The sequence below is a fragment of the Haematobia irritans genome, chromosome 4 (assembly GCF_050003625.1).
Source record: "Haematobia irritans isolate KBUSLIRL chromosome 4, ASM5000362v1, whole genome shotgun sequence".
Classification (NCBI taxonomy): Eukaryota; Metazoa; Arthropoda; class Insecta; order Diptera; family Muscidae; genus Haematobia; species Haematobia irritans.
The window spans coordinates 159,106,566-159,128,098 of record NC_134400.1 but is presented as its reverse complement, the minus strand read 5'-3'; the positions used below and the strand labels follow the sequence as shown (position 1 = coordinate 159,128,098).

The 21,533-nt window shown below is 32.8% G+C and overlaps 1 protein-coding gene across 1 annotated transcript in view; it reads left to right on the top strand.

The window, feature by feature from the left end:
* Setx (probable helicase senataxin) overlaps positions 1-21,533 on the top strand; it is a 36,173-nt gene that overhangs the window by 10,830 nt on the left and 3,810 nt on the right. Inside the window, exons 3-9 of the mRNA XM_075303617.1 lie at positions 6,541-6,680; positions 6,769-6,885; positions 6,952-7,610; positions 7,890-8,110; positions 15,954-16,098; positions 16,172-16,602; positions 17,454-17,643. Coding sequence (XP_075159732.1) covers positions 6,541-6,680; positions 6,769-6,885; positions 6,952-7,610; positions 7,890-8,110; positions 15,954-16,098; positions 16,172-16,602; positions 17,454-17,643 — 1,903 coding nt within the window. The remainder of the gene's footprint in view (positions 1-6,540; positions 6,681-6,768; positions 6,886-6,951; positions 7,611-7,889; positions 8,111-15,953; positions 16,099-16,171; positions 16,603-17,453; positions 17,644-21,533) is intronic.

The window sequence follows — 21,533 nt, the reverse complement described above, 5'->3', positions numbered from 1 at the left end:
TGACAAAATTTTCTATAGATATACAATTTTTGACAAAATTTTCTATAGAAAAAAAATTTTTGACAAAATTTTCTATAGAAAAAAAAATTTTGACAAAATTTTCTATAGAAATAAAACTTTTGACAAAATTTTCTATAGAAATAAAATTTTTGACAAAATTTTCTATAGAAATAAAATTTTTGACAAAATTTTCTATAGAAATAAAATTTTTGTGAAAAATGTCTGTAGAAATAAAATTTTGACAAAATTTTCTATAGAAATAAAATTTCTATAGAAATAAAATTATGACAAAATTTTCTATAGAAATAAAATTGTGTGAAAAATTTCTATAGAAATAAAATTTTGTGAAAATTTTCTATAGAAATAAAATTTTGTGAAAAATTTGTATAGAAATAAAATTTTGTAAAAAAATTCTACAGAAATAAAATTTTGTGGAAAAACTTCTATAGAAATAACATTTTAACAAAATTTTCTATAGAAATAAAATTTCTATATAAATAAAATTGTGACAAAATTTTCTATATAAATAAAATTTTGTGAAAATTTTCTATAGAAATAAAATTTTGTGAAAAATTTCTTTAGAAATAAAATTTTGTGAAAAATTTCTATAGAAATAAAATTTTGTGAAAAATTCTATAGAAATAAAATGTTGACAAAATTTTCTATAGAAATAAAATTTTTGACAAATTTTTGTGAAAAATGTCTGTAGAAATAAAATTTTGACAAAATTTTCTATAGAAATAAAATATTCTATACAAATAAAATTGTGACAAAAAATTTTCTATAGAAATAAAATTGTGACAAAATTTTCTATATAAATAAAATTTTGTGAAAATTTTCTGTAGAAATAAAATTTTGTGGAAAAATTTCTATAGAAATAAAATTTTGGCAAAATTTTCTATAGAAATAAAATTTTTGTGAAAAATGTCTGTAGAAATAAAATTTTGACAAAATTTTCTATAGAAATAAAATTTTGACAAAATTTTCTATAGAAATAAAAAATAAAGAAATAAAAAAAAAAAAAAAAAGTTTGGCAACACTATGTTGAGATAGACCATCGTAAAAATTTCCTCTGAGTTGAGATAGAATTAAACTAAATAAGTGAGAGTAATAGTGTAAAATAACTATTAGAACGTGTTAAATACAGAGTTAGTGACATCTGTCATATGAAGTTTTGTTCAAACTCGATCCATTAAATTAATTTGATATAAATTAACTGGACTGTATCATCATTTGCGAGATTGCCATATTTCATTCTACCTGTTGTTGTTGCTTAGCTGTTGTTTCTGCGGTTGTGGGTTGCTGGTGTATTGGTGATTTCTCGGCGTTTTTACAATAACAGCTGTGTTGCCGTTTTCGGTGGTTATATTTTTTTGTATAATCATTACTGTGACCAAACAAAATGTCATATCCTTGTGGAATATGCAATGAGGAGACCGAGCGCACAAGAGCTCTACTTTGTAGATTGTGCAACATATGGTTCCATGCGGATTGCGAAAATGTTTCGAAAACCCTTTTTACTACACTAGATAAAAATCGCAATTTAGCATATACTTGCGTACGCTGTATGGAGAAACCACCAGACAATTCTGTTGATTCGTTTAAAATTGAAATGCGGAAAGAGTTTGCATCAATGAAAACATCTTTTGTTGAACTTTCGGATAGAATGAAAAAAGAAAATTGCGAAATGAAATCTACTTTTGAATCTGTGGTGGAAGATATCAGAATGAAATTGACCAATAGTTTGAAAGAAATCAAAACAGACCTAAACTGCGTTAAAGAAACTATGGCTTCTGAGTCTTTGGCGAATAAATGTGAAATTCTTGAGCTAAAGTTGGAGAATCATGCGCTTCAGCATCAGTTGAAGAGGAATGATGTGGTTATTACAGGCCTACCGGACAATTTGGAAAACCTGAAGGATGTAATTGTTTTGCTATGCAACTTTTTGAAATTGGAAATATCTCCAGTTGATATCACTAACATAATGTATATTAGGCAACATCGCGCAATACTAACCCAATTTGCTAGTGTTAAGAAACGAGATAATTTAATGGCAGCCTATTATAAAATTAAGAATGTTAAAGTATCTGATATATTAGAAGGCAATGATGAAAGTCGTGTATATTTAAATGATAATTATTCTAAACTTGCCAGTAAATTACAAAGATCATGCGCAAAATTGAAAAAAGACAAAAAAATTAATGGTTATAACATTTTAAACCGTGAATCTTTAAAGGTTAAGATAATGATGCTCAATAATGAGTCTAAAATTATCAGTATTCCAGAATGTATATCATTGTTTAAAGTTACATTGTAAATTATAATTCTTTAAATTTTTGTACATATACATCTCTTGCTCCTATACATAGTTCGTCTCTTTGGTCATGTGTAAATTTGAATGTTAATTTGTACTTTAATTTTTTTTCTGGTGCTGCTTTGAATTTTCGCACAAATAGAACTAAAATATATAAAATTTTCCAAATATATATATATATATATAGATATATTTTAAGTAAAGAATATTTATACTTTCAATTTTACACATCGACCCTATAACTAGCATTATTTTTCAACTTTAAGTAGTTTCAGATCTCATTTTGCTCATTGAGGAAAATTTAAAAAAATGGTTTTGAAAATTAATTTGAAAATTATATCTGATCTCTTTTTAATTCGTATCTTTTATAATCTAAGTTGGCTCCCCCAAACACATGGATATTTAATATATGAATTATAACGATAATCTTCGTCCTATAGCCAGCGATAATCAAATGTTGAATAACATGATATGTAGTAACTCGGGTAATTTGAATATTGGACATATAAATGCACAAAGTTTATGTCCATCAAACTCGAGTTGCAAACTTGAAGAGTTCAGGAATACATTTTTTAACTCAGACTTAGATATAATTGGTATATCGGAAACGTGGTTCAAACCTAATATTGTTTCTAGTGCTTTATCGATTCCGAGCTATAATTTAGTCAGGAATGACCGTTCAAATTCCCGAAGAGGTGGAGGAGTCTGCCTTTACATTTCAACTAACCTGCGTTACAAAGTTATTTTTCGAGGAACACGATATGGAGTATGCGAATCACTTTTTGTTGAAATCTTTGGTACGAATTCATCAGTAATAGTCGGCGTAGTGTATTTACCAAGTGGAAATGTTGAGGCTTTTGAAGAAATTCATGGTGACGTTTTTGACAGGTATCCGAATATTGTTATTATGGGCGACTTCAATTATAATCTCTTTGATGTTGTTAAATCGCGTAATTTACGATCTCTCGGTACACGGTGTGGCCTTCAATGTATTCATAATAGTGCACCTACACATTATCATTGTGCTTCAAACTCTACATCTTTAATTGACTATTTTCTTTTAAGCCACCCTTCATCTGTTTCAGTTAAGGGTCAAATTCAATTTCCCTTATTTTGTTCCTATCATAGTCTAATATTTATATCTTTTCAATTTTCTTCATATTTGCGGAATCAAATAAGTGAATATAAGGACTACGGCCGTGTGGATTTGGAATATCTAAGTGAACAATTAAGTGACTTTCAGCTACCTCCTTCATTTAACATGGGTGATGTTAATCTACAGTTATCGATTCTTAATGACGTCATAAATCGTCTTCATTCTTTTGTCCCTGTGTCAAGAAGAAATGTTAGCTTAGGCGATAATTTTATGAATTCGAGAGCAATCTTGGAAGCAATGAAGAAGAGAGATGGCGCTTACTGCCGATTTATTAGAAATCGTTCGGACTTGAATTGGAGGGCGTATTGTCGACTTAGAAATAGGGCTAAGTCGGTTATTAGGAAAACACGGTTTGAGTATGGCAAAAGGCTATTTGAAGGTGGTACCAATTCTCAGTTGTGGAAAAAAATTCGCAAAATTGGTTGTGTTGGACGAGGGGATTTGGAGGTTGATGAAGATGATGTTCAATTAGTGGCTGACAATTTCTTAAGTAATATGCGACCGAGTGATGTGCATACTTTAGATTTTGGCGGTACTGTTGACACTATTGGCTCTTTTTCTTTCCGCTGTGTTAATGAAAATGACTTAATTTTGGCCGTAAATTCAATTAAATCGAATGCGACCGGCTATGACGATATACCTATCAAGTTTGTTAAACAAATCTTACCTCTAATTTTGCCTATGTTCCTCCACTTGGTAAACACAATACTTACAGTTTCAATTTTTCCGGATGCTTGGAAATTGGGTCGTGTTGTACCCATTCCTAAAGAGGGACGAAGCGATATTGGGAATTTGAGACCTATAAGCATTTTGCCGTCAATGTCAAAAATCCTAGAGAATTTAATGAAGGCGCAGATCCTAGAACATATTGAAAGTAACTCACTTTTCCACCCCAATCAATTTGCTTATAGGAGGAATTTTAATGCCACTTCTGCCGTATTATCGCTTACTGACAAGGTTAGGAATATAATTGATAGGCGTCGCGATTGTGTTTTAGTATCATTAGACCTTAGCAAGGCATTTGATTGCATTAATTTTTCATACCTTATAAACAAACTTCACAGTAACATTGGTTTTTCCTATACAGCGTGTAAATTAATTTTTTCATACCTAACGGATAGGTCACAGTATGTTTCTATTAATGGTTCCAGATCAAGTATTGGAAGAGTTACGTCGGGTGTACCCCAAGGGTCAGTTTTGGGCCCAATACTTTTTTTGGCATTTATTAATGACATAATCTGTTCCATGGGAAATTCTTTTTGTCAACCGTTTTGTTTTGCGGATGATATTTTTCTTCTATTTAATGGTGATGCTACAGAACTATCTATTAACTCCCATCTTGAATATATCGCGGGACTTTTAACGACAAATGGTCTTGTCATAAATCCTTCCAAAACAAAGGCAATATTTTTTCAGCCCAGGAATCGTTCAAATTTTTCTCTTACACTTTCCATTTTAGGTCAGACAATTAATTATGTTGATTCTTTAAGGTGCCTTGGTATTATTCTTGACTCCAGCCTTTGTTTTGACAATCATATTGATAATATGGGTAATAGGGTATGTCTGACTTTGAGGAGACTATATGCTCTGCGTGCATATACGCCAAAGCATGTTCGTCTTCGGTTAGCACATTCTTTGTTGATGTCTCAGCTTAATTACGGTATTGAGGTTTATTCCGGGACCTGGTCATATAACTTGGATCGAATGGAGAGAGTCGTGAGGAAGATCGTCCGATATGTGTTCAATTTACGGGTTCGGGATCATGATCTAGTTAACCAGTGTATTCCTGATATCTTAGGATGTTCCTTCAGGAACTATATTAAGATGAAGTCTGTTTTTCACTTTTACAAAATTTTTAAGTACGGGAAGCCGGAAGTTTTGACCCGTGAATTTACATTTATTAATTCAACAAGAAATGTACAGATTGATGTACCGAGAATTCAGTCTAACATATACGAACAATCCTTTCTGGTCCGAGTTTTTCGTTTGTGGAATCGATTGCCTTCTGATCTAAAAGTTTTCTCTTGTTCTTGTAACGAATATAGAAGGAAACTAATTGACTATTTGAATAATATGAGTACAGTAAACTGACGCATTGATGTCTGGCACTTATAGGACTTTTTATTCTTTTATTCTTTTTTTGTATTAATTATATTATATTCATGTGGCTGGGGAGCCATATACTTTTGTTATAAAATAATTTCTAGGTATTTAAAATTAGTTTTACAATATCTAACATAGCTTCTTTATTACAATACATGTATAATAGGCCTTTAGTGGCTTCCTTTGTATTGATGTTTAATAAAAAATGAAAAATGAAATGAAATAAAATTTTCTATAAATTTTTCTATAAAATTGTGACAAAAAATTTTCTATAGAAATAAAATTGTGACAAAATTTTCTATAGAAATAAAATTGTGACAAAATTTTCTATAGAAATAACATTGTGAAAAAATTTTCTATATAAATAAAATTTTGTGAAAAATTTCTATAGAAATAAAATTTTGTGAACGATGTCTATAGAAATAAAATTTTGTAAAAAAATTCTATAGAAATAAAATTTTGTGAAAAAACTTCTATAGAAATAAAATTTTGACAAAATTTTCTGTAGAAATAAAATTTTCTATATAAAAAAATTGCGAACAAATGTTCTATAAAAATAAAATGTTGACAAAATTTTCTATAGAAATAAAATTGGGAAGAAATGTTTTATAAAAATAAAATTTTGACAAAATTTTCTATAAAAATAAAATTTTGACAAAATTTCCTATAGAAATAAAGACCTTGGAGACGCCAGGTCAGGTGATCGCTTATTTTGTGTAATCTGTGCCACATTTCGAGACGATAATGCCATTACGAAGGGATGAGATATCCCTTCGTATATGCATATGAAGATATAAATAGTTAGTTTTAAGTCAATTTTTCCTGAATTGTACTAAATTATATCAACATGTTGTCCTATAGGACGGTGGTTGATTAAATAAATGAATAAATAAATATGCTAAGTTAGCATTGTAGAAATTTTGCAAAATTTAATTGGTACCTAAAATTATGTTTCCTTTCTTTTTAGCATCATATTTCCTTTAATGAAGCTAGAATTTGTTAGTCTTTTGGAACGCCAATATAATCAAACAGCCAATGTTAAAAAGTATAGAGTCAGTTTGGAGTATGTAACGGGAAATTTGGATCGATTAATGTTAGTGACTAAATGTAAGTAAAAAAACACAAAGAACAAATTATGCAGGACAATGGACATCAATTTGTTTTCTGTAACATAATTTTGTTTTGTTAATTACAGTTAATTATAAAAATCGCCAAGAATTTGACAGCTCTAAATATGATTTGGTCATTTTAGAATCGAATAAAATGAATACTGATTTGTTTGCATATTTAACGTCGACACGTAAAGCGGCTGGTAAGATTAGTATTTTTACTAAATATTTTATCTTTTATCGATCTATTTTATTTTTGTTTCTGATAGGTTCCTGCAGTACAATCGTCTTCGAAATACTACCTAGAAATATTACCAAAGATTTCTTTTGTGGAATACATGAGTTGACCGTGCGACCCGTCATCGATAATGTACGCGTTGAATTTGGTGCTTTCAATGCTGTATATCAGCTGGAAGCAACTCCACTTTTCAAAAAGATTCTCAATCCTATGGAACTCTTACATTGTCGTCATCCCGCCAAAAAGAAAATCATATATCGTGGCTTTAATGAACTAAATGATAAACAACGACAAGTGCTGCTCAATACCTACGTGCGTATTATTGACGAAACTACACCGAATGTTTCACTTATACAGGGACCACCCGGTACGGGGAAGTCTTGTGTCATAACAAATTTGGCACTCCAATCCATGTATGGCGACGAAGTTCGTTGTATGGATAAGAAAATACTGATATGCGCCCAAAGTAATGCGGCAGTAGATGTCCTCGCTGAAAAACTCTTCGATATAAGTATGCGAATGAGACCCGAAAGGAGATTTCGCCTAATACGTTATGGCCTGCAGGAGAAAATAAATCCATTTCTACATCCAGTTACTTTACCTTATATTATTCAACAAGAACAAATAAAAAAACTTAAAGCTTCAAATCCTGATATATCGATGGAAAATAAGGAGAACTTAAAAAATCAGGTAAAAATGCTTCTCTTGTATTTCATTTAAATTGAAACAAAAATAGCCTTTTAAAGACATCTAGTGAATGGGCTCGAGCTCAAATGCAGGACAAAATATCGGGAAGCTTAAGTCATTTAGGGAACTCCCATTCCACAATTTTTTTTAGGTTCTGCAGTTATAAATTAATTTGAGAAATGTTGAGCTTTTTGAGCAAATACAAGGTGTTCTTAGTATAATATTTTTATTGGGTTACGATACTATCGACAATAATTTCTGTAATTTTAATTTGTTTTTAAGATTCTTCAACTAGAGGCTCAAATCGCTGATATGTCAAAACGAAACATCAAAGGCACAGTAGAAGAGGATATGCTGCTTGAAAAGCAACGTCAATTACAATTAATGCGTAATATTTCGAATCAATTCACACGGCCTGAGGATGAGCGCAGTATGGCGACATGGTTTTTGAGCAATGCAAATATCGTATGTGCCACTCTTTCCAGCTGTGTCAAGCTGTCGCAGTGAGTATTTCTTTTTCATCATACGCACTTTACAAAAATATCGTTTTATTGTTACTTATAATATATCAGTTAGCAACACTGGTTGAGTAAACAAGTGATTCTAAAGAGCTCTTTAATTTAAACAAAAAATTAAAATATATAAGTGTTAATTCCAATCAAAAAAACAGTTATAAGATATAAGTGATAACTTTACAAACGAAAAACACATCGCAATGACAGATTGCGCAACTCAAACTGCCTATGCGTGGCGCAGCCGGGATTGAGTGTGCTGGAACATGCAAAAAGGTGTATTATACAATGCTGTGATATAGACGAATACGCATGGAAAAATCTAGGAACAAAACAAATTCTTCGTTTCATGTGCGATGGATGTCTAAATTTCATTAAAAATGGTGATCGAGCCCTATGTGAAATAAAAAAAAGTATCGAGATAAACAAACAACATCTCAAAGAGTACAAAGAGGATTTCCATCAATCTCTGGTACGAAGTGGAAATGAAATAAAGCAATTATTAGATGCTATTGAAAGACGTTATGAAGAAAGATTTATGAAAATGGAGGAAACACAACATGTAACAGGTTGGCTGATAAGTCCCCGGTCTAACAAAGAAAAACACATTTTTTTGTCAAAATTCGTTTTTATTATTAAACATAGTTCCCTTCTAGAGCGATGGGAGCCACCGTGGTGCAATGGTTAGCATGCCCGCCTTGCATACACAAGGTCGTGGGTTCGATTCCTGCTACGACCGAACACCAAAAAGTTTTTCAGCGGTGGATTATCCCACCTCAGTAATGCTGGTGACATTTCTGAGGGTTTCAAAGCTTCTCTAAGTGGTTTCACTGGAATGTGGAACGCCGTTCGGACTCGGCTATAAAAAGGAGGTCCCTTGTCATTGAGCTTAACATGGAATCGGGCAGCACTCAGTGATAAGAGAGAAGTTCACCACTGTGGTATCACAATGGACTGAATAGTCTAAGTGAGCCTGATACATCGGGCTGCCACATAACCTAACCTAACCTAACCTAACCTAGAGCGATACAACGATTATAACGACCTTCCAATTTTTTGATACCATTTTGGTAGTACTCCTTCGGTTTTGCCTCAAAATAGGCCTCAGTTTCGGCGATCACCTCTTCATTGCAGCCAATTTTTTTCCCTCCGAGCATCCTTTTGAGGTCTGAGAACAAGAAAAAGTCTCTGGGGCCAGATCTAGAGAATACGGTGGGTGGGGAAGCAATTCGAAGCCCAATTCATGAATTTTTGGCATCGTTCTCAATGACTTGTGGCACGGTGCGTTGTCTTGGTGGAACAATACTTTTTTCTTCTTCATATGGGGCCGTTTTGCCGCGATTTCGACCTTCAAACGCTCCAATAACGCCATATAATAGTCACTGTTGATGGTTTTCCCCTTCTCAAGATAATCGATAAAAATTATTCCATGCGCATCCCAAAAAACAGAGGCCATTACTTTGCCAGCGGACTTTTGAGTCTTTCCACGCTTCGGAGACGGTTCACCGGTCGCTGTCCACGCAGCCGACTGTCGATTGGACTCAGGAGTGTAGTGATGGAGCCATGTTTCATCCCTTGTCACATATCGAGGGAAAAACTCGGGTATATTACGAGTTAACAGCTGCAAACACCGCTCAGAATCATCAAGACGTTGTTGTTTTTGGTCAAATGTGAGCTCGCGCGGCACCCATTTTGCACAGAGCTTCCGCATATCCAAATATTGATGAATGATATGACCAACACGTTCCTTTGATATCTTTAAGGCCTCTGCTATCTCGATCAACTTCATTTCACGGTCATTCAAAATCATTTTGTGGATTTTTTGATGTTTTCGTCGGTAACCACCTCTTTCGGGCGTCCACCGTCCTCCGTGCTCATTTCACCACGCTTGAATTTTGCATACCAATCAATTATTGTTGATTTCCCTGGGGCAGAGTCCGGAAACTCATTATCAAGCCAAGTTTTTGCTTCCACCGTATTTTTCCCCTTCAGAAAACAGTATTTTATGAAAACACGAAATTCCTTTTTCCCATTTTTTTAACAATAACAAAAGTTGCTTCAGAAAAGACGCTCTATCTCACAAACTAATTGACTTACAGACGTCAAATTTTGACACGAATCATTTGAAGGTTGGTACTGTATAAAAATAATATGCATTTAATACTAGTGACGCCATCTATGTGTCAGCCCGGGGACTTATCAGCCAACCTGTTATGTTGAAGCAGTGTTGCCAATTTGGTGCTTTTAGCACCAAATTTAGTGCTTTTTGATTTCTAAAAAGCACCAAATTGCCTTTTTGGTGCCTTTTCAAAAAAAGCACCAACTTGGTGCTTTCTGGCATTTTCATTTAGTGCTTTTGGTGCTTTTTTTATTTTGAACAGTATTAAGTTTAATTGATACAAAAATTTTGATTAGACTTTCAAGAGCCGAAAAAAACTCAAATTTATTGCCAAATATAGAATTTGATTGTTATGAAGTTGGTATTGATTATTTTTTAATTAATATTGTTATTTAGGGTATTCTGTAGGAAAGTCGAGCGATGAGTGTCGAATTTTTGAATTTGGTAAAGATGTCAATAAAAACGTTTGTATTAAATTCACAAAAGCACGCACAACTGAAATAAGCAATAGACTCCTTCCATGTATTAATATTTTGAAAGTTGAAAAACATCACTGATCAAAATGAATTGGACGAAAGCATTAAAACTGATCAAAGTGTATACTTGAATAGCGGTTCATAATGGGTACTAAGTTCGAGTTTTGCCGCTAATGTGAAAACTATATCAGTAAAAAAGGCATAAAATTATGCATATTTGCTCCAAATTTTATTAGAACTTGATGGGGAGTAGCCAAAAGCAAATTTTCACAAAGTTTGTATTCCTTAAAATGAATTATTAAAGAAAAGTAATTATGAAAAATAGTAATTTTAGCAGCTAAACTCGATCTTAATACCCACCTTAACTTCTTAAAGTTCAATTCACAAAAGTTCTATAATACATCTTCGGAAGTGTTTTTTTTTTTTTTTTTTTTTGTTTCAGTAGAGCGTTTAATTTTCGATTTTGTGGTGGAAGGTGGTATGTTAGAATTTATGATATATTTTTGGTGCTTTTTGGCCTTGGGGAGTTGGCAACACTGTGTTGAAGGCGCCACAGATTCTGAATGTTACGATAAATTATCTTACGATATCAGAAATATAGATATTTGGTTACGAGTGAACAAACTAAAGTTTAAGAAAAAAAAAAATAAAATATTAGAAATAAGTACAACAACACAAATAAACTTCGAAATAAATGAAAATACTATTGAAAAAGAGTACCTCGGTTTCATGGTAGATAAAAACATAAACTTTAAGGTTCACTTAGACTACATTTGTAAGAAAATTTCAAAGAAAATCGGTTTCTTTAGACGAACTAAAAAAAATATTTCGCCCATAACTGCAGTCAACATTCATAACACCATAATCAAGCCCCATTTCGAATATGGATCGACAATATTATATTGCTGTAAATCCAAAGACTCCAGAAATTACAAAACAAATCAATGAGAATAATATTGGAATGCAATAGATATACACCAATAAGAAGTATGCTAGACGCATTAAAATGGTTGAATATAAAACAAAGGCTACAACTAAATACATTGTATTTCGTTCATAAAATAAAATATGGTAAATCTCCGGAATATCTACTTGAACGAGTGGAATATGTGCGGGATTCGCAACCCTATAACCTGCGTACTTCAATAATTTTCGAATACAGAGAGTAAGAACAATCAACATGCAATGACCACTCTTCTATAAAGGATTGCAATTGAATAATGAACTTTCAAACAACATAAAAAATGAGTCATTTGATAATATATGCAAAACAATACAAATTACCACCCCAACCATAAAAAAAAAAAATTTTATAGATTGAGAAATCAAAATAATAAACGCAAAAATAATTGCCCACATGCTGTCATTATGGTCAAAATGATGTCACCGTATGATCGAAACTTCTTTTTGAAATCGCTGGCTAGCTTCCGCAAAAACCTTTTATTTTTCTCTAAAAGATGTTGGCATAAATTCGGATTCAAGATTTTATGTAAATGAAAATCTAACACAATCAAATTACAATTTATTGCTAGATGCCATTGGATTGAAGAGAAACGTCTGAGTGCTGCTTTCACATTGCGCGGACTGGTGTACGTAAAGACCAATACTTCAGATGAACCTGTCTGCATCCTAAGTGAAGATGATCTTAATAAACTTTTTCCTGGAACTAATTCAAATTAAATACAAATTAACATTTATATCTTTTAAAAAGCGTAATAATAATAATTGGTATTATATTCTAAGCACTAAATTTTCTAATATTAATATCACAAATTTTAATGTAAAGTGTAATTTACTTATAATTAATTTATTTACTTTCTTAATAATTATTGGTCTTGTTGAACTGTGCTCTGAATCTTGTATAACTTCTGCATTTCTAATTGATGTTGAGTGTACCCAATAACACTCAATCATGGTCCAGAGATGGAACTGCAAATATGATTAAAATATTATCCAGTCAGCATAGTGGTCTCCACATATGTCATATTAACGCACAGAGCCTGTATAGGAAAATGGATGAGTTCAGACATATCTTCGAGGGATCCCCAGTTGATATAGTCTGCATATCCGAGACCTGGCTTGATGACTCAATTACCGATATGATGGTGTCGGTGAAGGGTTATGAGATTTTTAGAGTAGATCGTAAAGGTTTTGCAGGGGGAGTAGCTATTTACGTGAAGAAGAGTTTAAACCTCAAGCCTAGGTTTACTTCCGACGACATCGAATCAATAGAGTACATTTTCTTGGAGATTTGCTCTCTCGATCGGACAGTTCTGATTGGGAGTGTATACCGACCCAGAAGTAATATCGATATGGACCCTTTCATGAGGCAAGTGGAAATCTTTTCAACACAATTCGATGAAATTGTGATAGCAGGTGACTTTAACAGCAATCTTCTTGTGAACCAACAATTAGTAGGAGATATGAGAGCTCTTGGTCTATACGTGATAAATACTGACACTCCGACACATTTCACGCAATTTGCTAACACTTTACTGGATCTCTTCGTAGTGTCTACTGAAGACAATATTCTCCTCTATGATCAATTATCGGTACCTTGCTTCTCGAAGCATGATTTGATCTTTTTGACCTATAGAATATGTGTTCCATATGGAACTGACACTTATTCTTACAGGGATTTTAGGAACATTGCCTATTCAGCTCTGAGGCAACAATTTTTTCTTATAGATTGGTCATCTATATACCGCATCGATTCCCCCGATGATCAGTTAGCATTTTTTGAGGATAATGTAACATCGCTCTTTGACATGACCGTACCGATGATTACCAGGACAGTAAGGAGGAAAGGTAATGGCTGGTTCACTTCTCGTATCAGGGAACTGTTCGATCAAAGGGATTTGAGGTTCGCCCAGTGGAAAATCCTCAAGACTACTGAAGCCCACGACGAGTTTCGTGCTGCTCGTAGGGCTGTGAATAGGGAGATCTCTCGGGAGAAACGTAGGAGCTTCGAAAGAATGTTTGGGAATGCTCTAGGTTCGGGAAAGACATGGAAGACTCTAAAGGATGTTGGCATTGGCAAGTGTGGTGGAACTGTTGATCCATCTATCGATCTTGATTCCCTGAACGAAACGTTTTCCACCTTCCCAATTTCTTCTGCGGATCAATCATATTATGATACACCGAATACTCCGATCTAATCATCTTTCAATTTTGAATGTGTAAGTCGTTTTGATGTCATCAGAAGCTTCCTGTCTGTGAAGTCCAATGCAGTCGGCGCAGACAACATTGCTCCGAGATTTATTAGGATTCTTCTGCCTGAACTGATGCCTTACTTGACATACGAATTTAATCAATTTATTGCTTGGAGTATCTTTCCTGATCGCTGGAAAATCGCCAGGATAATACCCATACCGAAGAAGAACTCTGAGTATAGACCAATTGCTATTCTGCCATTTTTATCGAAAGTATTCGAACACCTATTGCATAGACAAATCACATCACACGTCAGCCGCAATGATCTTCTATCAGATCGACAATCTGGTTTCAGAGCTCATCATAGCTGTACTTCAGCGTTGACGGATGTGGCTGAGGACATAAGAGAGAGTATAGACAATGGTGATATCGCACTACTTGCCCTGCTGGATCACTCGAAAGCTTTCGACACGGTTAATCATCACGTCCTGCAACAGAAACTGTCAGGATTTATGCACTTCTCGGTGTTCTCTTCAAGCCTAATAGCATCATATCTCAGTGGCAGATCGCAATATGTTCAGGTTGGTCGGAATAGATCTGTGGCACTGCCAGTTTTACAAGATGTTCCACAAGGTTCTATCTTAGGACCTTTACTATTTTCTGTCTATGCGAATGACTTACCGGATGTCTTAATTCATTCCAAATCTCGGATGTATGCGGATAGACTTCAAATCTACCTAAGCAGTAGCCCAGAGGAGTTTGATAGATGTGTAGAGAGATTTAATGAGGATTTGCGAGGGGTAAATTTATGGGCGCAGAGAAACGGCTTGTCCCTCAATGCGATGAAATCCAAGTGTCTGGTAATCCAAAAGCGTGTTAATCCCCTGTCACTAACTCCCTTCGTTCATATAAATGATGAACCTATTGAGATTGTCAGAAAGTATAGGAATCTTGGTATTATGTTTAATGATTCTTTAACGTGGTCAGACCATATAACCATGATCTGTGGCAGGACATTTGCCACTCTTAGAACTCTTTGGAAGACATAGAGATATCTACCACTGAGAATCAAACTGCTCTTGGCGAAGACCTACTTAATTCCGGTATTGACGTATGGGTGCGAAATCTTTTCTAGTTGTGATGCTAGGAGCAAACGGAAATTGAATGTCTCCTTTAATGCAATTATAAGATACGTTTTCGGCCTCAACAGGTATGCCCATCTGACTCCGTTTTCAACCAGAATATTGGGGGTCCATTTTGAGAACTACCTGAAAATTCGTGTCTTAGTATTTCTAGATAGGATTATTACGGACAAGGAACCTGATCATCTATTTAATAGATTACGCTTTAGTGCTTATTTAATTTAATCCAACTACGCCACAGATATGTTGTATCGGAGTGGCAATTCTTCATCCATGCGATTCGTCTCTGGAACATGTTACCACTAAATATGTATAAAGACAATTACAAGCAGAGCACAATTCAAAAGCAAACTTTTTATATATTTTCTTTAATATTGACATGTTCCACAATAATAAGTAAACTACACTATCCATTCACTACTTTTCATTGCAATTATCATAATTATATTGTATTTTAATTGGCAATAAGATTCATATAATCTCTAGAAACGTTTATTAATTGACCCTGTTTAAGTTAACTTTCAATTTTGATATTTTATTTACTTATGCTTTTTATTTTCCTAGCAAAAAATCATTTCTTTTTACCTCATGTGTCACTCATTTATCTTATCTAAACCATAATTTTACATTTTGTTTTAGTTTAATTAATTTTATTAAATTTTGTTATGATATAAATCTGTTCGCATACAATCAAATGCCTGTACTGTAAATTATAGGACCTTGAGTCTTGTTGTGCAGGAACCAAACTCAATAAATACAAAAATAATGTAATTTTTAAAAAAATTTGTTCAGATTTTTTAAGAAATATGAAAAATTAATATTATAAAAATGTATATAATATACATTACACCTTAAAGTATTGTATACTAATCAAGAAATAATAATTAAAAAAATAATATATAAATAATTTATATGTATTTTTTTTATATGTATACAAATTTTAGATATGCAAACTATTTTGACATCTGCATAATAGACGAAGCCACACAATGTACAGAACCATGGACTTTGCTGCCATTAAAATTCGGTATTAACTCGCTAGTTTTAGTCGGAGATACACAACAATTGCCAGCAACAATTTTGTCCAAGGTTTGATTCATCTTTCTTTGGTTTTTAAATAAGCATTTATGCTACATTGTTTTTATTTTCGGATAACTTGCAGAAGGCAAACGAACTAGGTTTGGGCAAATCTATGTTTACACGAATACAAAATTGTTTGGATAGTATAGACAAAGCTGTCCGAAATAATGCATCAACAATTACGCCAGACTATATTATCTCTGGACTTCAAACACAATATCGAATGCATCCAGAAATTTGTAGATGGCCTAATCAGTATTTCTACAAAAACGAACTTATAAATGGTACAAATACCATAGATTACAAAACACCTCTCGTTCCATTTACCGTCCTAAATTTAGCCTATACCCAAAATAAGGCATGTGAAAATGGAAAGATTACTAATAATTTGGAAGCGGAATTCGTAGCGAAACTCTTAAAAGCTCTAGATGGATTTATACCAAATAAGTATAATAGTTATGGTGTTATAACGCCATATGCTCATCATAGGAAAACGCTGGAACATTCCATTCGGTATGCAAGAAAAACATTTCTTTTTAATGTTATATCACAAAACAGATTTTTAGAACTGTAGTTGTTGGTTTATGGACTGTCTATGGAGTCAGTAAACTAAAAAGAAGCATTTTTTCTCTACTTAAACAAATTTCACGATTTTGCCAAGCAAAAATTAATAATAATTAACGGTAGTAAAATGTTATTTGTAAAAAAAAATAAAAAAATATATACAGTGAACTCCCGGTAACATGAACACCGCATAACGTGAACACGCTTTTTATTTTATTTATTTATTTATTTAATCAACCAACGCCCTTCTGGACACTAACTACTCCGTAACGCTGAAAAACATGAAATTAGACGTTAAAAGCAGATTCACAATGACATATACACTTACGGAGTTTTTTAGTGATATAGTTTGGCCTTTTCGTGAATTTTATATTTTGCTTTATAATTCCATACCCACTGATATTTTTCCGATCTACTTTTTTTTTTAATTTTTTCATGAAATTAAATTAATATTACTAAAAACAAAAATAAAAAACTATTAACCTAGAACATGTAAAAACTCCCAAATAATACTACGTTTTGTTCTGAAAATCGCTGAAATTCGCTAACGTGAACATTTTCGCTAACGTGAACTCTCTTGGTTTTAATTAGTTCACGTTACCGCGAGTGCACTGTATGGGCATAAATACTCACCTGTATGATATCAACACATCAAAAGAACGAGGAATATATTACTGAACTATATCACAGTGATGATAAATTACCATAAACTAGCAACTACAAATAATAAACATTTTTTTGCTATGATAACTTCATTAAGTACATACATTTTAAGTAATGTAAGTAATTTGTTCTCGCAGGTCCCTCGGTTTAACAAATATTATGGTGAACACCATAGAATCGTATCAAGGTTTGGAAAAGGATGTCATTGTTATATCGAATGCCCGCACAAGTGGAATAGGCTTCCTGGCCAATCCTCAAAGATTAAATGTTGCACTGACGCGTCCAAAAAAATGCTTAATACTATGTGGAAATTTCAAAAACTTAGAGGTAAGTATAAAAATTTATTGTATTACATGAGAACCTTAAAAGATCTAACGGTCACATAGTTTAAACTACTAGAATTGGATCCACATGATTTTTAGTTAGCCCTAAACTTTAAAAAGGCATGTATAAATTTGTTTATGATCGGGGACCACAGTTACCACAGGTGGTAGAATTCTACCAAAAAAAGGTAATCTTTTTACTCTTTGGTATATTGGTAGAATTCTTGATGTTTTGATGGATTTCGCAACAAAATTGTCCTCTTCAACTAAGAGGTACTTCAATTTTGTATAGAAATTAAATTTTGTCAAAATATTCTATAGAAATACATTTTTGTCAAAATTTTCTATAGAAATACATTTTTGTCAAAATTTTCTATAGAAATTAAATTTTGGCAAAATTCTCTATAGAAAAAATTTTTGGCAAAATTTTCTATCGAAATAATATTTTGACTCCCTTAATGTCATGCTACATCTATTGCCTTTAGACATTTTGGCCAAACAGTCAGCTGCAACAACGGCTGTGCGGTTGCGCGAGCTATCGCTGTGGTCGGAAAAAATGTACGGTCATAGTTCGGTCCTCAAAGTAATGCCAGATGTGCCTAACGTAGTGGATTACACCCTGGCAAAACCACTTTTCGACAAAAAGTTTGAAACTCTAATTCCCAACAGTGAGGCGTGGTGTACACAGACCCCGGGGAATAAAAGATATATAGATTTCTATACTGATGGCTCCAAATTGAATGGACAAGTGGGGTTCGGAGTATATTCTAAAGATCTGGAAATTCGAATAGCGAAAAGATTACCTAATCACTGTAGTGTTTTTCAGGCTGAAATATTGGCAATAAGAGAGGTGGTGAATTGGCTGAGAAGTAATGTTCCAACAAATATTGGCATTAATATATACTCAGACAGTCAACCTGCAATAAAATCCTTGGACTCTGTGTTCCTTAACTCAAAAACGGCCATAGACTGCCGCAAATCTCTCAACGAGATGGCTGAGCAGTACAATATTCACCTAATATGGGTGCCTGGTCATAGGAACATACCGGCGAACTGTGAAGCAGATGTGTTAGCAAGGCTAGGAACTACCTTACATATTCCAGGGGAACTAGAATCTGTTGGTATGCCTCTGGCCACCTGCAAGCTCTTACTGCGTGAGAAGGCTGTTATGATGGCCAATATTCGATGGGAAAATTGCAAGGGTTGTAACGACACCAAGCAAATATGGCCCCATTTAAACTTAAACCGCACACTACATATGCTAGTGTTCTCAAGGCGTCAGATAGCACTCCTAATATCTGCTATAACGGGTCGCTGCCTGATAGGCGAATTTGCAAAAACTATAGGTGCGAAGTATAATGACTATTGTATAAGCTGTCATGACGTGGAGGAAAAGGAATCAATTAAACACCTCTTGTGTGAGTGTCCTGCTTTTTGTGTAAGGCGTAAGCGAATTTTAGGAGCATATAGCTTTAGATTACTGGCTGACCTGGAAAACGTTAACTTAAGCAGTTTGTTAATGTTTTTGGAGCAATCTGGTTGGTTCCACAAAAGTAAATAATAGAGAAGGTTCAGTGGTTAAGACTAGAAGTGCCCATATGTAATAGGTACTTTTAGTTAAATGTGGTATCACAATGGACTGAATAGTCTAAGTGAGCATGAAATTTAATCGGGCTGCCACTTTAACCTAACCTAACCTAATATTTTGGCAAAATTTTCTATAGAAATAAATTTTTGTCAAAATTTTCTATAGAAATAAAATTTTGGTAAAATTTTATATAGAAATAAAATTTTGGCAAAATTTTCTATAGAAATAACATTTTGGCAAAATTTTCTATAGAAATAACATTTTGGCAAAATTTTCTATAGAATTTTTTTTATAGATATAAAATTTGGACAACATTTTCTAGAGAAGTACAATTTTTACTAAAATTTTCTAGAAAAATAAAATGTTGACAATATTTTCTATAGAAATAAAATTTTGGCAATATTTTCTATAGAAATATGATTTTGGCAAAATTTTCTATCGAAATTAAATTTTGGCAAAATTTTCTATAGAGGTAAAATTTTGGCATAATTTTCTATAGAAAGAAAATTTTCTATAGAAATAAATTTTTATCAACATTTTCTATGGAAATAAAATTTGGACAAAATTTTCTAGAGAAATAAAATTTGGACAATATTTTTTTAGAAAAATAAAATTTTGGCAATATTATCTATAGAAATAAAATTTTGGCAATATTTTCTATAGAAATGTTGGAAAAATTTTCTATAGAAATAAAATTTGGACAAAATTTTCTATAGACATAAAATTTGGACAACATTTTCTAGAGAAGTAAAATTTTTACAATTTTTTTTTAGAAAAATAAAATGTTGACAATATTGTCTATAGAAATAAAATTTTGGGCAATATTTGCTATGGAAATAAAATTTTGGCAAATTTTTCTATAGAAATAAAATTTTGACAAAAAAACATAATATTTTTTTTAAATTTGGTAGATTTTTGGTAGAATTTTCTACAAATTTTGGTAGATTATTTTTGGCACGAGTGGCAATCGTGCCAGAGACACGTTTTGAGAAGGATTTTCTTTTGGTGAAAAAATAAAAAAAGTAAATCATGGCGAGTTTGTCGGAAAATCAAATATAAACTATAGGATAATTGTGATACGTTTAGTCGTGGTAATATGGATTTGATCCCAATTTCGTTTTTTTTTTGAAGGTTAAGGCTAACTAAAAATCATATGTACCACGGATTTTGCAATTGTCATGGACAATAATGCCTAGAAATATTATAAAAAAATTAGAATTAGAATTTTTTTCAAAATTGTTTATAATTCCGTCATTTATTAACCAATCTTATTCAAATTTGCACAATATCATCCATATCGATTCAGATATAGCTCCCACGTATATACGTATAGCCCGATTTTCATAAATTTGTGCGATATTCCCATTTTTATCGGTTTTTTGTTTTAATAATAGAATTGTGTTAGTATACTAATCCATCACAGTGTATAAAATAACTTAATTGGCATAACTGATTGAAGAGTCGATGTAATTCTAGTAATCGATGTTAATGTAACAAACTGTAATAAATATAACATCTAAAAGTCCGCTTCATATACTTATTAAACAGATTTTAAAAGCACAGAAAGGTCTTCCTAAGTTTATCAAAAATTAAACTCCAATTATACCAGTGCACTTCAATCACTCTTCACACAAGTAATAGTGCTGCAAAGTCCTGGAATTACATCAGGAACTTAAAAAAATGGTATACCTGCCGTTCTTATCGTGGAGACAACCAGAAAATTAACGGAGGCAGTGGAGGTCAGAAGTCTAGTCAGAAGGTCTACGTAAAGACTACGTACAATAACTTGTTTTCAATTCAAATTCACGCACACTAATAATGCCAGCGTTGCCAATTAGGCATTTTCCCGCTAGATCTGGCTTTTTTTGAAGCCGTTCAGCGGGGGAAAACATGCATTTAGCTGTAGCTTTTTTCTGGATTTTTTCATGGCCCTTTTAGCTTTTTATACCATTCACCACTACTGTGGTACCTGGTATAATAAGTTTGTGCATTTGTATGTAACGCCAAGAAGGAAAAGTCTGAGACCCATCGTTTAGTATACCGATCGTCTCAGAATTAAATTTTGAGTCGATTTAGCGATGTACGTCTGTATATTTAATTTTGTGTGCAAAGTACAGCTCGCAGTTTAAGTCTGATCCTCAAATTTGGCACAGAGTTTTACTTTGGCTCAAAGACAATCGCTATTGATTTTGAAAAAAAAACCGTTCAAATTTAGATATAGATACCATGTATATTATCACCGATGTGGACATGATTGACGTATTTTCTTAAAATTTCGGACTCTCGTAAAATATGCAAAATATCAG